Genomic DNA, 17,039 nt, shown 5'->3' with positions numbered 1-17,039 from the left:
CATACAACATATCCATACTGAAAGAAACACAAGAAGGAAGAAATCACTACCCTGTTTCCCCGAATATAAGACATCCTCCAAAAATAAGACATAGTAGAGGTTTTGCTGAAGTGCAAAATATAAGGCATCCCCCGAAAGTAAGACATAGCAAAGTTTTTGTTTGGAGTATGCCCGACGAACAGAACACAGAAAAATAAGACATCCCCTGAAAATAAGACATAGCGCATCTTTGGGAGCAAAAATTAATATAAGACACTGTCTTATATTCGGGAAAACACGGTAACTACAACAGTTCAATATTAAGATGGGCCATGATCTGATCATACCGTTTGAAACCAATTATAAATAAACTAAAAGTATGGCTGGATCCAAAAAACTGCGAGCAGAAAGGAAGCAGCAGCTAGGAGTGGTTCACAAGAGCTTGCCTAAGAGCAGTCCTCCTGCCTCATACTATAGAAATGCCTGTCATTCCGCCTGGGTAACAGCTTGCACAAGCCTTTGAATTTAATCCCACTTTTCACACCCAACACTCAAGTAAGTAACAGGGAGTAAGAAACCAAAACTCAGACCTTTCAGGAAAAGTACCCACTTTCTACATGCATAAGGACAACGCTGGATCCAACTAAACAAGTTACACATCTTACATATAGTAGCAAGCTACAACAGACAAGGCAAGAAGTCGTAGCTTCTCGTTCTGTACTTACTCGGCTGGGGCTGTATTTTCATGTTGAAGACCAGGAGGCGTTTTCTGTGTTCTCAATGCTATTTCAGCATTTTTAAGCTCCTATAAAAGTAGGACAGAAAAACAGTGGATCTTGTTTTTAACTGTAATTAGCAGTATCATTTTAATAAAGTGACATCCTGAATCTTTGCCCCCTTAACTGAACTTTTCTAAGCCTGTAGCTGCTGAGAAGGAAAGCTGAATCACCACTAAGACTGCATTTCTCTGTTTTAGATAAAGCCTTCTGGCAATCATCATGCGTTATTTCCAACCTCGTATTGGCCACAACACACATGAGGTTCATCAATCAATTTATCAATTCAATCAATCAATTTATTTATACGGCCCTAGGCCAGAGTACCAAATGATGTTCAGGAAGTCTGGCTGTTGTCGGTTTTCCGGGCTGTGTGGCTGTGGTCTGGTAATTTTCGTGACTTTTGTATTTCAATGTTGTACCCCTTGCCGTAGGATGGGAACTGGCCAACATGTTCACTGCTGTAACGTGCCTGTTAGGGACAGCTCTCCCTAAATAGTCTTTTGCTTTTGTGACATTTTCCAGAGTGTTTATATCATTATACACTGTTTGAATTGTTTTCTAATTTTGTAATTCTAGTCCAATTGCATCGTTACTGCCTAACTGAATCATGTTTATAGTTTGCAATCAGCCCTAGAGTCTCAGTGACAAAGGTGAGCTATACAGTAGATCCATAAATAAAACCATCATCAAGTATTCTTATTCCCCTATAAAAGTCACTCAGCCCGTCTCAGAACTATTTCAGACTACAGCAGTACAGTTACACTGCCACACTATTCCAAAGTGTATGATTCTTAGCTGATAATGGATGCAATGAATGCCTGTAAGAAATGTCTGTTAGGTAAATAAACACATACATGTTTTCTAAGACAGCGGGTACTGTGGTAGTCTATACTGGGCCTATATTGTGTCAGCGTGGTATAGTGGTTAAGAGCAGGTGCACTCTAATCTGGAGAACCAGGTTTGATTCCCTGCTCTGCCACTTGAGTTGTGGAGGCTTATCTGGTTAACTAGATTAGCTTGTGCACTCCAACACATGCCAGCAGGGTGACCTTCGGCTAGTCAGTTCTTCTGAGCTCTCTCAGCCCCACCCATGTCACAGGGTGTTTGTTGTGGGGGGAGAGGAAGGGAAAGGCGTTTGTAAGCCGCTTTGAGTCTCCTTACAGGAGAGAAAGGGGGGATATAAATCCAACTCTTCTTCTTACATGACAACAAGAGGTTTTAATCAGCTGTCATACCTGAGCAGTTTCCACTTTCAGTTTGTCAATATTAAGAGTGTTCCTCTGTAATCCACTGGCAGCCACCGATAAGAGTTGTTTCAAAGCTTTAATGTCCTCCTGTACTTTAAGCATTGCTTTGGAAGACATTCGACTAATTTCCTCCTGAACCTGTTTTTGTTCTTTTACAAACTTCCTGAGGAAAGGTGGGGGCAGAGAGAGAAAAAACCATTTACCCATGCCAAAACAAATGTGCAAGATTCCTCCTTAGATATATTGTTTTACTTAAAGCAAGACTCAAGCAGCACCCAGCATTTCTGAACTGCAAATAATACCAGTTACTAGGGTGTTGTGGGTTTTCCGGGTTGTATGGCCGCATTCCAGTAGCATTTTCTCCTGACGTTTCACCTGCATCTGTGGCTGGCACCTTCAGAGAAAATGCTATTGGAACACGTCCATACCACCCGGAAAACCCACAACGCCCTAGTGATTCCGGCAATGAAAGCCTTTGACAATACGATACCAGTTACTATTTCTACTAATCAACTCCTATCATTATAAATATTAGAAGAACTGAAAGTATATTAAAAAAAACTAATGTTCTAGGAGTAAGAGATATTATGCACCAGGCCCAGCAGAAAAGCTTACAGAAGGAGTTCATGGCACAGATCTTTCCCCATTTTCCCCTCCCTCACCTATGCTGGCACAAGCGGTTCAAATGCTGTTAATTCTGATCTTACTTGACTTTAATTCCACCTGCTGAGCTGGAGCTCCTAGGCTGAAGAAAAACCTCAGCAGCAAGATTGCGTGTTCCTGCCCATGCAACAATCTAGAATAACAACCTAGCAAGTCAATTGCAAGACCACTTTCTGACTACTGCAGTTGAATTATTTGAAAATTCAATGAAAAAATACTTACTGGAGATTTTCTACATCTTGGCAGATCACTGGAGGTAGATTTTCATCTTTAAGGGCTTTACTATCCCTGCCAACAGACAACAAGTAGCAAAGAATTACATTTAAGATGGAATTATCTGCACATTCCATCTAAAACTCATAAATCATTGCCACCAGCCGTTAGGAAGTTTTAAAAATTCTTTGTTTTTATAATTTCAGTACTGTCCTAACAACTGCTATTACTTTCCTTGCACAGAAATATTAGAGTCTCCACGCCCTCCCCCGAAACTATACCATCTTCATTACCTTTTCTTGTAGCATTCAGATAAGATTTTCTCAATGTATTTTCAAAACTATTTGCCACATTTTAGAACACAAGTTTTAAGGGATACTTCTTTTATTACAAATATCTGACATACTTACTCTGGCCTAATTCCTGTTTTGTCACCTAGGAAAACAAAACAAAAAACCTTATGAAATTTTTACAATACAGCCGCTTCTCAATCTTAGGTATGAAAGTGCTGGCAGGTTTCCTTAAGCTGAAAGCCTTCAGCTCCTCTTTATCCACAATGAACAACCAACATCCCTCCAATAGGTCAGCAGTTGCTTGGGTGAGAGGACTGGAATTAGCCAAAATCAGCCACCACCTTACACCCCGCCCTTGGTCTAAACTGAACCCTTAAAACCAAAACAAATTCACACTACCTAGTCTGCCCCAAATGTTATAACCTTATGCACGTTTAACTGGGAGCAAACCTTAGGCCTCTTCCGCACATGCAGAATGATGCACTTTCAATGCACTTTGCAGCTGGATTTTACTGTGCGTAATAGCAAAATCCACTTGCAAACAATTGTGAATGTGGATTGAAAGTTATTCTGCATGTGTGTAATGGGCCACATTGAATGAAGCAGGATACACCACAATGCAAAGGATCAAGCTGCAAATCTACAGTGAGCGCCATAAGCAAGAGACAGCAATCACATGGCCAAACAGCTTTTTTTTACTAACATGAGAAGTAAACATTCATGAAGACCTGATCACATTACAGTTCAACACAGCTCTGTATATAGAAAAAGGGATACAAGACCATACAGACAGTTTTTTGGGATGATCCTGATGAGGACAGGACCCCCCTGGTATAAGAGAGATACCCTCCGGCATCATATTACAGGATCTGAATGAAAAATTTTTAAAGGCTTTGGCTATGCAAAAGTGTATAGAAGTGGATTTTCCAGGATTGATTAATCACATGTGATTTAAAACTGTTAATTCTGATAAAAGAAAACAATAAGTGTTCTGCTTCCCAGGTGGTTATTCAGGTGCCCTGCACCCGGCTAAAGCAGAATGTAAGACTCACTGACTCAGTTAACAGTTCAACACTTAAAGCTTTAATTGTAACAACGTTGACAGACCCTGACTCCTCCCTGGTCTAACTAAATGAAGGTTACTTTGTTGCAGAAACTTTCTGGAGGCTGGAACTTATTAACGTAAATACTGTGAGTCTATAACATCTATGACTGTCTAACTTGTTGCTGTCACCCAGCTTCCGTTGGCACCTAACTGCCAAAATCAGACGGGTGGCTGGGTAATAACTGCCGTGGAACACCAACCTAGGTCTTCTTAAAGGGACAGAACTAAATTAGGTTCCCTCCCATTGAATACTATACAAAACATAGCTAAACCCATACTAACTGTGGGGAAACTAAATCTTAAAGGGGAAATAAACAAAGGCTCTGTGGGGGCATGACAATAAGGGGTGGAGTTTGGTTCTCAGAACTATTGACCAGCAAACCAGATAGAACACCTATAGAAACCTTTATCTTTTATCGAGAAAATATTCTTTTTATTGAGCAAACCGGAAAAAAAGCATAGGCATAAAAAGTTACTCTTACAATTACAGCGAAAACAAATGCTAAAATTATCAAAGTTTCTAGCATGGCTTAATGATATTACAGCAAGTAATACTTTTAAAACCAAGTCAAGTTTCAGCATTTGTCTCACTGCTTTTAGGAATCATCAAAAAGCCCATCTCAACTAATCTTCTGAGACTTTCAATTAGAGAAACCTGATTTGCTTGTCACAAAAGTGCATATCTGTAGAAAAATATTTTGTCTTTCACAAAATCTGATCTATTATAATCACGTGGTCATAGCTAAATAAATGATTATCGCATCTTTGGTTATGAACCAATCGATATAAGTGAAAATAAGCCAATCAGTATGGGCATATGAGCTACATCTGACATATAAGTCAATCTCAACTTTTAACCTCTATTAGAAACCAATTAATCTAACTTTCCTGATCTGTTTCAACCAACCGTCAAAGATGAAAATAACTCTTAAGCAACAGAGTTCATGGACAGCTGAAAAGTGCTTGAACGCTGGGTTAACGAGCTAATTAAGAAAGAAAAAAGCAATGATATCACTGCTATCCCTACACTGGGTCCAAGAACATAAGAAAGAGCCTGCTGGATCAGACCAGAGTCCATCTAGTCCAGCACTCTGCTACTCGCAGTGGCCCACCAGATGCCTTTGGGAGCTCACATGCAGGACGTGAAAGCAATGGCCTTCTGCTGCTGCTGCTGCCGCCGAGCACCTGGTTTGCTAAGGCATTTGCAATGTCAGATCAAAGAGGATCAACATTGGTAGCCATAGATTGACCTCTTCTCCATAAATCTGTCCAAGCCCTATCACTTCCTAGACAGTGGGCCCCATAGCAAGCCCACAACAATAGACACATCACATCACTTATAAAACCTAAACTCAAAAAGTTAAATATTTTATGTTCTTTTCTTTTCAGACAGCAAAGTTGCTTTTAATGCATTTGCTTCACAGCTGGCTCACACTGAGTTTTAAACATAATGTGTATCATATTCATGGCACATTTTAAACCAACAGTTTTTAAAAATTCTTGCTATAATTTTAATACACATAAAAAGTTAATTTTTTTAAAACCCTTTTTTCCTTATGTGGGTATTTTCTAAGCTACATTGGTATACACACACTTACTCTTTTTGTCTGAAGAGCTGCTGAAGTCTATGCCGCCGAGACCTTCATTAACGGTAGTGGCTGGTGCTGCCGCTGCTGCTGCCCCCAGAGTCAAGCCAAAAGCATTCTGTCCAAGACCTGCAAATAATCCAACAACTGTATCACAGACATCTTGTGGCCTTCAGACATCAGCATTAAGTACATAGATTTTTTTGTAAAGTGGTAAATTTTTACAGAATAATTATTGCCACAAAAAACTGAAGATAGATCTCATTTATGAAACCTGGCTGAACTCTTGGAAACTGTACCCTCTCTCACAGAAAGAACCGAGCGCAGTCAGTAGTGGTGCGGCAGAAGTGCATGCTTCTGCACTAGGAAATGTGAGCGAGCAATGAGTTGGGGGGAAGGTGGGTATGCTTGGGGCAGGTTCTCTTGCTCTTCCACCACCATTTCTCTCTCTCTCCCACTGCTGCCCTCTGCAATTTGGGCTGGGGTGCATTTTCAGTGGCACCCGGGTGACATTTTTCTCAGCAACACATTGGCCCTGCTGGGCCTGGCTTGGAGCTTGGGGCGGGGAGTGGTTGGAGGGGGCTTGGGAGGGCTGGTGCCGGACCTGGCAGGGCAGCGGGCACCTCGCTGCTGGTGCCCTGCTGGGCTTGGCTTGGTTCTTGAGGTGGGGGAGAGGGTTGAAGGGAGAGGAAGTGGATGAATTTACAATTCTCCTTGGATCTTTCTGTGAGACAGAGTATGTATGAAAATGCTTGAAAATCAGGAGGCTGCAAATTTTGCAGCCAGGCTAGCCAACCAAATTTGAGCTTGCCTCAAACCCTGTCCATCAGGGGGTGCTTTACAGTTTAAAATGTAGCTTCGGCATTAAAAGTGCAGCTAAAACTTTAACCAAATCTGGCCGTATGTTTAATTCTGTTTTTAAAAATAAGTTTGTTATATTTTATGGGCTTTAACTGAGATTTAGAGCTGTGCATGTAAAGCATCTTCAAGCTGCACCTGACTTAGGCCAACCCCGGGAGGGTTTTCAAGGAAAGAGATAAAGGTGGTTTGCCACTGCCACCCTCTGCACAGCAACCCTGGGCTTCCTTGGTAGACTCCCACTCTAAGGCAGACCCTGCTTAGCTTCCAAAATCTGATGAGGTTGGGATATCATGGGCTACCCAGGTCAGGTTTAAAGCTACTGAACTGTATTATTGGTTTTCTAAGCTGTACGCTGCTTTCCTAGAGATCATATTGCAAGTTTACATTGTAGCATACGAGAAAACTGTGGCAGAAAATCAACTTGTGCTTCATAGCAAGCTTTTGACTAAATCATGAAAAGCTATGGCTGGTTTTAAGAGAAATGGGTGTGTCACAAGATCGAATCAGAGCCCCTCGGGGATAGGGAAGTATAGAAAACTAAACAATAAATAAATAATGATTTCAATGCACCACCTGTACTCTTGAGGATACCACTGGGACAGAATATCGTGAAACACAATGGTTTCCAATTAGAAATCATCCTGTTACACCATAAGTTAGAAATGACTTGACAGAACGCAACACACACCCATTGCTCTTAGGCAGAGACTCATTTACATTATATAAATATGCATCAATATTTTTCAAAGCCCTTCATTTTTGTCCAAAAACCAGTCTATTTGACCACAGTAGCCAGACAATTTTCAGCTTATTTCATTATGCAGCCAGTTGTATAACAGAGTCTAGAGTCTGTAAAAATTGAAATCCTAAAGTACTTTGGCTCTGAAAACCTGTCACTGACAGAAGTGCCAACAAATGTTGCTATCTGCTCACAAGTGCCAGAATATGGGCCCTGCAACAATGACTACCACCTTTCCAGCATAAAAGGGCAAAGTCACATGATGGTAGGGGATCCTCACCTGTTGCAGCGGTGCTTGCATTTGGAAAGAGTGTCCCACCTAATCCAGCTAAGGCACTTCCTAGAGAAAGGCCTGTAGACACAGTGGTGGTTGGAGCAGCTGTGCCTCCCAAGTTTAATGTAAAACCAGTGGACCCTAATTAAAAAACAACATTGTGATGTAATAATTTGAAGACAACACCTTAATTTTTATTTTACTAATAGCCATTCCACCACCTGCCCAATCAACTTCCATTTGGTTCGCACCAAACACATTTCAGCTCATTTAATACAAACCCTCTTTTGTCACCATTACAAAAACCGCGTTGATCCACACCTCTCAGATTATTTCTTTCTGAAGTGTAATTCTTATGCTTCTGCTTTTGTAAACATACAGAAATACCAGAAAGGAAAAGGTACTCTGGAAACAAAACTGTTAATGTCTTACCTGCTGCAGGGGCTGATGTAAGAGCAGAAGAAAGCGACAGGCCTGCAGAGGTAGACGTGATAGGCAAAGCAAATGGAGTGGCCGATCCTGCAGGTTTGTTAAATCCTAAACTAAAGCCTGTAGTTGGGGCAGAAGTAGTAGCAGGTGTGCCTGTAAAAGAATGACTCTATTTTAATTCTCGATGCAATGTCTTTTCTCACCGCCCCATCCAAACTGGATGTGTCTTGTGGAATTCCAAAAGAGTTTACCCAGGATTCTTCAATAATCACCACATACAGAACTCATTTGGAAGCTGCAAACAATTACACTCCTTTTAAGCAAAAGGGAAGACAGAATTAAACATACTTTACTTACCAAGTGACAATCCAGTTGCAATGGTCGTTGCTGTTCCTGTAAAGGAGTGCAAAATCAAATCAAGATTTATCACTGCTTTATTAAGTACAAAATTAAAATCCTCTGGGAACCCTCCTGTAATGTTATTTCAGCAGCAGTATTTATGTTTAAATTACCTATCAGAAGCTAACCCACTGTAAACCCCCCCAAAAGTGACCAACCTCACCCCCAAAGTGACCGACAAGTCAATTTACCAGATGATACTACAGTACATCAGTGGCGTGCTGTCAATGGGGACATGGGGTAATCTATCGGAGGCCACAGCTGCTTGCGGCTTCTAATGGAGGGGGGGGGGGACCAGCCCAGCAGTAGCCAGTGCCAGGAGATAAGAGGTGGGGGAGCGGTAGCAGCTGGTGCCAGAAGCTTGCTGCGGGCAAGGTCTTGTTTTTGCATGCCCTCCCACCTCTATCGGAGGCGGGGTGGGGGCGCAAAAACAACGCCTTTTCTCCGGTTGCAGGTTTATGTCCGTACACCTCTGCAGTACATACTACAGTTTACCCATAGCCTCTAATACCTCAGTGTACTTCTCTCTGTAGTCTTAAATTAGGCAGCAGACAGAAGTGTTGATTTGCCTATCAAAGCCAAGCCCAGAGGCTTGTCTTACTTGCCACAAACCCCTACTATAACACAGCACTTGGACAGATAATACACAGTATTATTGTAATAATTGTTTTAACACCACAGAAACACAATGATGGTCTCATCTGCTAATTTCTGGGTCCCTGTACATTAGTTAAAAACACCACAAAAATCTAATAAATATATAATCTGATAATATAAAAAATATTTCCAGACTGATGGATACAATTTTTTCAGCTCTAGGCATATAAAATACAATTATACTTTACATAATAAGACAGACGGGTTTTTTTAATCACATGGACGAAAAACGAAGTTAGCAATACCACTCTGTGAAATGTTACTGAAGGGCAGAGCATGTTTTATTAGCTTTGCCTTTCCCCATTAATTTTCAGGTTGCACCTGTTATTAGATCAATTAGATTAATTCATATCTTGTCAGAAGTATACACTACCTGTATTGGTTCCTCCCAGTGTAAAACCAGTGGCAGGCTTTGTGCTAAAAAGTCCAGTTCCAAAGCCCACAGAAGCAGCTGTTGTGGTGGTTGGTGCTGAGACCAGGCTCCCAAAATTAAGCCCTCCTGTTGAACTGAATTATAGGACAAAAAAGTTACATTTCCTCTCCATACCTTCATTATATTTCAAGAAACCTTTTTGAAAGTCAAGATAATAATCAACAGGGGTTTCGTTCAAATAATTTAGAAATTTAGCAAATATTTCGTGTGTGTAAAGTGCCTTCAAGTCACAGCTGACTTATGCCAACCCAGCAGTTTTCAAAGCAATAGACTGTTTGGCCACTGCAAAGTGGCCCTGCTGTTTCTTGGTGGGGTGACATCCATGTACTGCCTAGCTTCTGAAATCTGATGAGAGCGGGCTAGCTTGGTCCAAACATTCTGCTGTCAACTGAACCAGGGTTTGAACTGGTTTTGAAGCATCCTTTTAGTATACAAGATAAGCCAATAGTGTAACACATTAATGCCACAAAGTTTATCAAGCTTCTGTAATTGTGCACAATAAGTCACTAACATTCCCACTCCCAAAGACATCCAAGCAGCAATTTCAACTTATTGCAATCAAACATTATCCACCAGCCAGTCTTCGGGCTATACCTTTGACAGTCTCTCTGTATCAGATGTTCCCAAAGAGGTGGCCTGCTAACTCCTTTTTGGGCAGCCAACAAATGTTTTTAGAAAATGGGTGGGGCCAGGTTTTTTAATTCCCTCACCACTCTTTTCTGATGTATTAAAATTACCCCAATTCTATCCTGCTCTTGGATTTCCTCTGTTATGGGTATGTATGTGCGTGTGGTACCACCTTCTGTGGCATCCATTCTGTGGATGTGCCCACCACCTTGCAACAAAATTCCAAACATGCCGACACGCTCAAAAAGGGAGATACACCTGCTCTATGGGACCACAAAAGTTTTCCCACTCAAAGCAAAAATCAATTTCAGGTAATTATTAGCAGACTAAAGTGGAATTAAAAGTTTAAATGACAACAACAGGCCATAGTTAACATAGTTTAATTGCCATTTGTTTTTAGAGTTAAGGTTTTTAATCTTTAATTTTTATTGTATTTTATTTGATGGCCGTCCTGAGCCCGTAATGGAAAGGGTGACATACAAATGTAATAAATATGTTGAATTTTATTTCAAATTGAGTCACCAAACTAGCCTGAAATAACCTTTGGATGTCTGACACCGGGTAATGGAGAACATTCTTAAAATTCCCTCCCCCTTTCCCCTTCTAGACTGTTCCTTAAACTTCCCTTCCATCCCACCTTTTGGTATTCATTTTACCATTTCAGTCCAACCAGTGGTAGCATACAAAAATTTTAGTAACAGGTTCCCATGGTGGTGGGATTCAAACAGTGGCGTAGCGCCAATGAGGCATGGTGGGGCACGACAGGGGCGTGGCCGGGCATTCTGGGGGCAGGGCATTGCTGGGCGGGGCTGTGGCAAGGACACAGCCGCTGCACCGGTCCTTGGGCGGGAAACGAATGCACGCAGGCTGCCACGCACGCCGGGGCACCTCCTGCTAGACTGCTTCAAGTTCTGCGCGCTACTGGTGAGGAGCGGAGGAGGGGCGTAACTAAGGCAAAAATCACGCAGCAAAATCACCAATTAGTAACCCCCTCTCGGCACACACAAATAATTAGTAACCTACTCTCGGGAACCTGTGAGAACCTGCTGGATCCCACCTCTGAGTCCAACCAGAATCACTGCTTATTAGGGTCTGTAGATCCCACTTATGGCAACATTGTACAATATTGGTTTATAACCCATATTCAGGGAAAAACTCAGGGTGCTATCTGTCACTTTTAAAATAATATTTTATTGAAAAATAAGTGTGGTTTTTATGCTTCTTTCCTGTATACGATTTTATGTTGTTGTACTGAACCCTTGAGCATGGTTCTGGCTGGGAAAAGACAGGGTATCAATCTAATTAAAAAATTTAAAATTCAGGAAGTGAGGTCATACATAATTCTAACAGTAACGTTGCAGGCAGAAAGTGTTTAACACAATGCCTTTTAAAATGTGTATTTAGTTTCAAAATATTTTCCTGCATTTACCGTATATACTCGCATACAAGTCAAGTTTTCAGCCCTTTTTTAAGGCTGAAAAAACCTCCCTGACTTATACGGGTCATACTCTGGGAAATACGGTAATTCTACTCCATTGTTCTCTATGGCTTAAGCTCTGTTTGTGTAACCCAGGGTCCATTAGGGGGGGCTAAAGAGCTCAGATTTTCCATATAAGGAAGAAGGCTCCATTTCCTCTAAGGAAGAATAGGCTTCATAACTGCTAACAGGCCTCAACTTCACAGAGTTCAGTTGTTATGAACTGTATTTACATATTTCAGGTATGAGAATGTTTGTATTAGTTGTTGAGAAGGGGATATTGTGTTTATATTGATTGACTATTAGTTTGTATTTTGGTTTTGGACACAGCTAGAGAGACCCACAGGACTGAGACCCTGCTGGTCTGTTTTGCATAGCAGGCCAGAACTATTATTGTTTCTGTATTGGTTTGCCATATTTCATTGTTATACTGCACACTACTGTTTATGAAACAGAAAACAGATTTATAGTTTCTTTTGTTGTAAGTCTGGTGAATGTTAAGGGTCACAAGGTGGGATCACACTGTCAAAGACCTGAACTCCTTTAACATGTCTGATAATATCCCTCTTAAAATCTGAGTTGGGTTACATTTGGACATACAGATGAGGGAGGGAGGGAATCCAGTTTTGAAGGATTTTAACTCTTGGGTTTTAGCTTGGTTGCTTGAGTTGAGAGCTAAGGTTTTTTTGTACCTTCTAAAAGATTACTGTTGACACACCTCTTTTCCCACTTACAGGTGAAAGCCCCACAGTTTTTTTACTGTTTTTCTTTGAAATAAATATTCAAAACCATTTAACCTACTGATGCCTCAATTAATGTAATTTTATTGGTATTTATTTTTGAAATTTACCAGAAGCTGCTGCAATTCCCACCCTCGACTTATACACGGGTCAATAAGTTTTCCCAGTTTTTTGTGGTAGAATTAGGTGCCTCGACTTAATACGCAGGTCGACTTATATGCGAGTATATACGGTACGCAGCTTATCATGATTCTCTCTGGGAAGAGCTTTGCATTGTGGTGGCAGCTCCTGCCAGAGCAACACTTTTAAAAGATCTGCGTACCTAATCAGATCTCCGAAGCCCTGCTGGACAAAAGCTCACCTGGCAGACCAAGTTGGGGGCTCCATTCTAGGAAATCAGGTCTTTAAATAACATGGTGCGTTCCCTCACATTGTGTTGGATCTAATGGAAGAGTTCCTGGAAGTGTTGGCAGAGCTGCTTTTTCTATTGCTTTCCCCATTCCCAGGTAGCCTGTCGTTTGTATTGTAACAACTAAGCCTCGCCAACAAAATATGTTTCAGGATGAGGAAATGGGGCAAACTCACCATGACCACTCATGGTTTATGACTTATCATGAGTTCAGCACCCTGCCCTGCCATAACATTTTGCTTGCAAGCCTCTCCAGATCCTCACAGGACAATTTCAGGGTAAGTGGTGGATTGCTTGAGGAAGTTAAGGAAAAATCCACTCTCCCCCATAAACTCCTCCACTGGATCTGGCCCACTGGCTTCCCTGATCTTACTATTCTTATACGCTCTCCATCCTAGGAACTCCATCTTGAAACAAGCTATATGGATGCATGTTGTTGCTGTGAGACCAGTCACAAAGCAACACACTGGCTCCTAAACACAAAAATGTCACAGGGTATTTCAGTTACAGGATGCTTCAGGGTTGAGATATTAGACCGCTGTTGTAGGGATGCTGAAGTATCTGAAAACACTGAAAATGAAAAGTAATATAAATGGTATAGTTGGGGTTCTGGTTAACTTATCATAACCAGATGGAAGGCTAGGTTGCAACCAGGTCATGGTTACTAGTGAAAGCTCAACACTGGCAAATAGATTTTTTTCTTCTTGTTGCCCCAGCATGAACCAGCAGCAACCACAGGGACTGCACTGAGATGAACAGGGACAGCTGCTCTGCCCCTGCTAGATGTAAGAGGGATACCACCACAAAGGCACCTCTCTGCCCAGTTAGCAGGGGAAAACACCAGCAAATACATTTTGTCAATCCTACTTACTATGGTTTTAAAACTTCATTATTTGGAGATGTTATATTTCAATAAATGTATTTTTATGTATTCAAAGCACACCCCATGTATTACTATAGAAATAGTTACCAGATTGACACATGGGGGGGGGGGAACTCTCTGTTTTAAAACGACAGTGCCTCTACCCATCTTGCCAACTCTAGGGGTGCCTAGCAGTGCTATGCCAAAATGGGGAACCCATTCTCTGCACTGACTAGTGTACCCACAAGGACACAGTAAGAGCTTGTCTGGACTTGCCTTTGCCCAACATCTGCCTTGCAAAATACCTGCCTCACACCCTTCCTAAAGGGATGAAGAGCAAACAATGTCCCTGCACTGGAAAGTGTTCCCATCTCCAGTCTTGTATTATCCTCCCCACGAAGACAAAGGACTTGTTAATGTATTTGCCCCAAATGTTTCTGCCAGTATTGCATTAACCCAAAACTTCTTCCTCTGACTAATCTTTCTCTAACGACCACCTTACTTACATTGCCATTTTTTATAGCTGTGATTGACTTATTGCTCTGCCCACCTCCAGGTACTCTCAACTTAGCCCATCAGGGTAAGTACTCAAACCATCATATTAACAACTCAGCACTTACAGCTGATGTCTGCCTCTAGTCTCCCCCTCCAGGCAAGACTCTTCTTTGTCCTGGGAGATTAAATACTTCTCTGCATTAACCCTAAGAGTCCCTTTTTCCTTATAAGAAACCCTCTCCCAGTAGCCAGTGTTCAACATCTCTGGACATCTATTTGGTAGAAGAACGAACAATACACTGTTCTTCTACCAGAGCTAGTCCTGATCATTCAGCTCTGTAATTCATCCGATCTTTCCGCTCCAAGATCACATTTTACTTTGACAAGAGAACAGTTATATTGCCTTGAACAACTATTGGTGAAACTAGCCTTTTTCTATAGTGCAATCCTGCAAACTTGTGGGTTTTTAAATTTTTATTTTGAGGGAGGTGTCTTTGTAGCTTCCCAGTGTATATTAGAATAGCAGCTGCTCAGAAGATGGGTCTACCTTTCATTAAGAAGGCCAGGTCTACCAAATGCTTCTTAATGGGAGGTAGACCAATCCTCCCAGCGGCTGCTATTGTAATATACACTCTGCAAAGCTATGAAGACACTTCCCTCAAAACAAAAAATAGCATGTGCATAATATTGCCAGGGTAAACAAACTTTATTCTTCTACTTATTACATGGAAATAACCACTGGGTGAATTGCAAGCAGAGGAAACTCCTGGGGACAGTCTTAAAACGGCTGTGGCAGCAGAGCCTCTTGAACCGGACAGAAAAAGGCGGATGCTACTATAGAATAAAGCAAGTTTCACCAATAGTTATTCGAGGTAATATAAATGCTCTCTTATCAAAGTGTTCAACAGTGCATAGATTGTTGGTTTTGATGAAGGCTGCACTTAGAATTAGTGTTCATCATCATTTGAAGGAGGGGAAGCAGAACTAAGCAGGCACAGGGACCACTGTGGGGCATTCCACTATAAAGAAGGGCCAGAAAGAAGTGGCAGATTAATTCACAATTGAACAGATCTTTTGGTGGAAAGGGGTTTAATGCGAAAGAGCCATTCTGCCGCATCCATAATTTTGCTGAATGAGAGAAACATTCTTGGGGAAGAGAGATTCACTTCAGATTGACAGCAAAACTAAAAAGGTTCATGAAAGCATGTTAATCAAGTATATCTATATTAATCAAGTATACATATTCATCAAGTATAAATTTCAAATCCACAAGTTTCATTATGGCCTCTGTGTTCCAAGTGGCATAAAAACCACTATTCAATTTTAGCACCTGATACATCACAGTTTTAAAATCTTGTTAATTCAGAGCTGCGTATAGAAACAACCCAAGTCTCACTGCGCAGTTCCCCCCCCCCCCGCCATACGGATTTTTTTCCCAGAAGGACGGCGCCCTCCCCGCCAAGTGAAAACAAAATAAAAAGCGCAGGCCCAAGAGTGAAGCTCGCAATGCGATCCTGAACAGAATGCCATACTTCCAAAACCCTGTTACCGATTCTCAGTCTTTGTACAGCGCCTGGCGCTACGTGCACATTCCCCTTCCCACGTGGAATATCCCTCCGTCCCTCCCGGTCCATTCCCCGCTTACCTCGGAGCGGCGGCTCCAAACGAGAAGCCCCCTCCGCCGCCTCCTCCTCCAGTCCCCGCCGCTGCCGCAGCAGCCGTCGCCAGCGTGCCGGCTCCGAAAGAGAAGCCCGTCGACATGGCGCCGGCGCGGCGGCAACAGCGAGGAAAACCCCGTCAGGCTACCGCGGGCTCCGGAACAGCGCAAGAGACGGAGGCGCCACACCTCGCCCTTCTCCCCGGCGGGAACTTCGAACGAACGGCGACGCTTCCACCACGCCGTCCCCGGCGTCGCGATGAAATGTCGCCGAAGAAAGTCGCCCTTCTCGCGCATGCGCGCCGCCGCAGCGCACCACGGGAGTGTGGAGGTCAGCCCCGGGTCTCTCCGGATAGCCAGCGATATGCTTGTAGTGGCCTCTGAATCCCTGCAGTCCTATGCAGACTTTGCTGCGCAGTCTATTGAAATTTCTACACACCTGGCCAGCTTAATGACTTTAGCATCATCATGTGACAATAAATTATTTCACAAAAAGTGTGGTTTTGTCTGAGTTATCAAAAGTACAGTTTGTGGGCTGGGATCAAAATCAGGATTTCAAACGGGTTTGAACAAATCATATGAGTAAGACGGCTGTAATGCCTAACGAAGAGGGAATGTGAATGTTTCTCAGCCACGTTCAATCCACTACCCCAAGTACACAATATTATCACTGAATGATCGTACACTTCTAAAATATTTATGTGCCACCTGTCCCACAAAATAACCTGACAGAGGTAAGCAACAGAGAATTAACAGAAAAAAAATACAGATAAGAAAAACAGCTATACAACTTTCCCTCAAATTAATATCAGATAAAATTAACAACCAAACAATGGTTCTAAGTTTCTTACAAAAAGGTGATGGCATAGGACTCTATGGTACCTCCTTGGGGAGGGTGTTCTGTAACACTAGAGCTACTGTCAAAAAAAAGAACACCCCATGCCCTAGGTAAGCCAAACAGGGAGGGCTCAGCCAGGACAACGCCTTGGGACTATGTGACATAGGGAACAGATTCATTAACAGGACATAAAGCTTCCTACCTGGTTACATTGTTGTTGGGTTTAAGGCCACCCCTCCAGAGAAGCCCAATATTAGTAAAGTCATGTTTTTTTGCC

The 17,039-nt window shown here is 42.1% G+C and overlaps 1 protein-coding gene across 2 annotated transcripts in view; it reads right to left on the bottom strand.

The window, feature by feature from the left end:
• Positions 1 to 16,208, bottom strand: part of NUP58 (nucleoporin 58) — a 33,797-nt gene extending 17,589 nt beyond the window's left edge. For both annotated transcript variants that reach the window (XM_048493476.1, XM_048493477.1), the window contains exons 1-10: positions 15,913 to 16,208; positions 9,598 to 9,731; positions 8,526 to 8,561; positions 8,172 to 8,321; positions 7,746 to 7,880; positions 5,878 to 5,994; positions 3,292 to 3,316; positions 2,891 to 2,956; positions 1,994 to 2,168; positions 705 to 784 (exon numbers count right to left, since the gene is read on the bottom strand). In XM_048493476.1, coding sequence (XP_048349433.1) covers positions 705 to 784; positions 1,994 to 2,168; positions 2,891 to 2,956; positions 3,292 to 3,316; positions 5,878 to 5,994; positions 7,746 to 7,880; positions 8,172 to 8,321; positions 8,526 to 8,561; positions 9,598 to 9,731; positions 15,913 to 16,028 — 1,034 coding nt within the window. In that variant the 5' untranslated portion in view covers positions 16,029 to 16,208. The remainder of the gene's footprint in view (positions 1 to 704; positions 785 to 1,993; positions 2,169 to 2,890; positions 2,957 to 3,291; positions 3,317 to 5,877; positions 5,995 to 7,745; positions 7,881 to 8,171; positions 8,322 to 8,525; positions 8,562 to 9,597; positions 9,732 to 15,912) is intronic.
• Positions 16,209 to 17,039: the final 831 nt, after the last annotated feature.

The sequence above is a fragment of the Sphaerodactylus townsendi genome, linkage group LG04 (assembly GCF_021028975.2).
Source record: "Sphaerodactylus townsendi isolate TG3544 linkage group LG04, MPM_Stown_v2.3, whole genome shotgun sequence".
Taxonomy (NCBI): Eukaryota; Metazoa; Chordata; class Lepidosauria; order Squamata; family Sphaerodactylidae; genus Sphaerodactylus; species Sphaerodactylus townsendi.
This window is presented reverse-complemented; position numbering and strand designations above follow the sequence as displayed.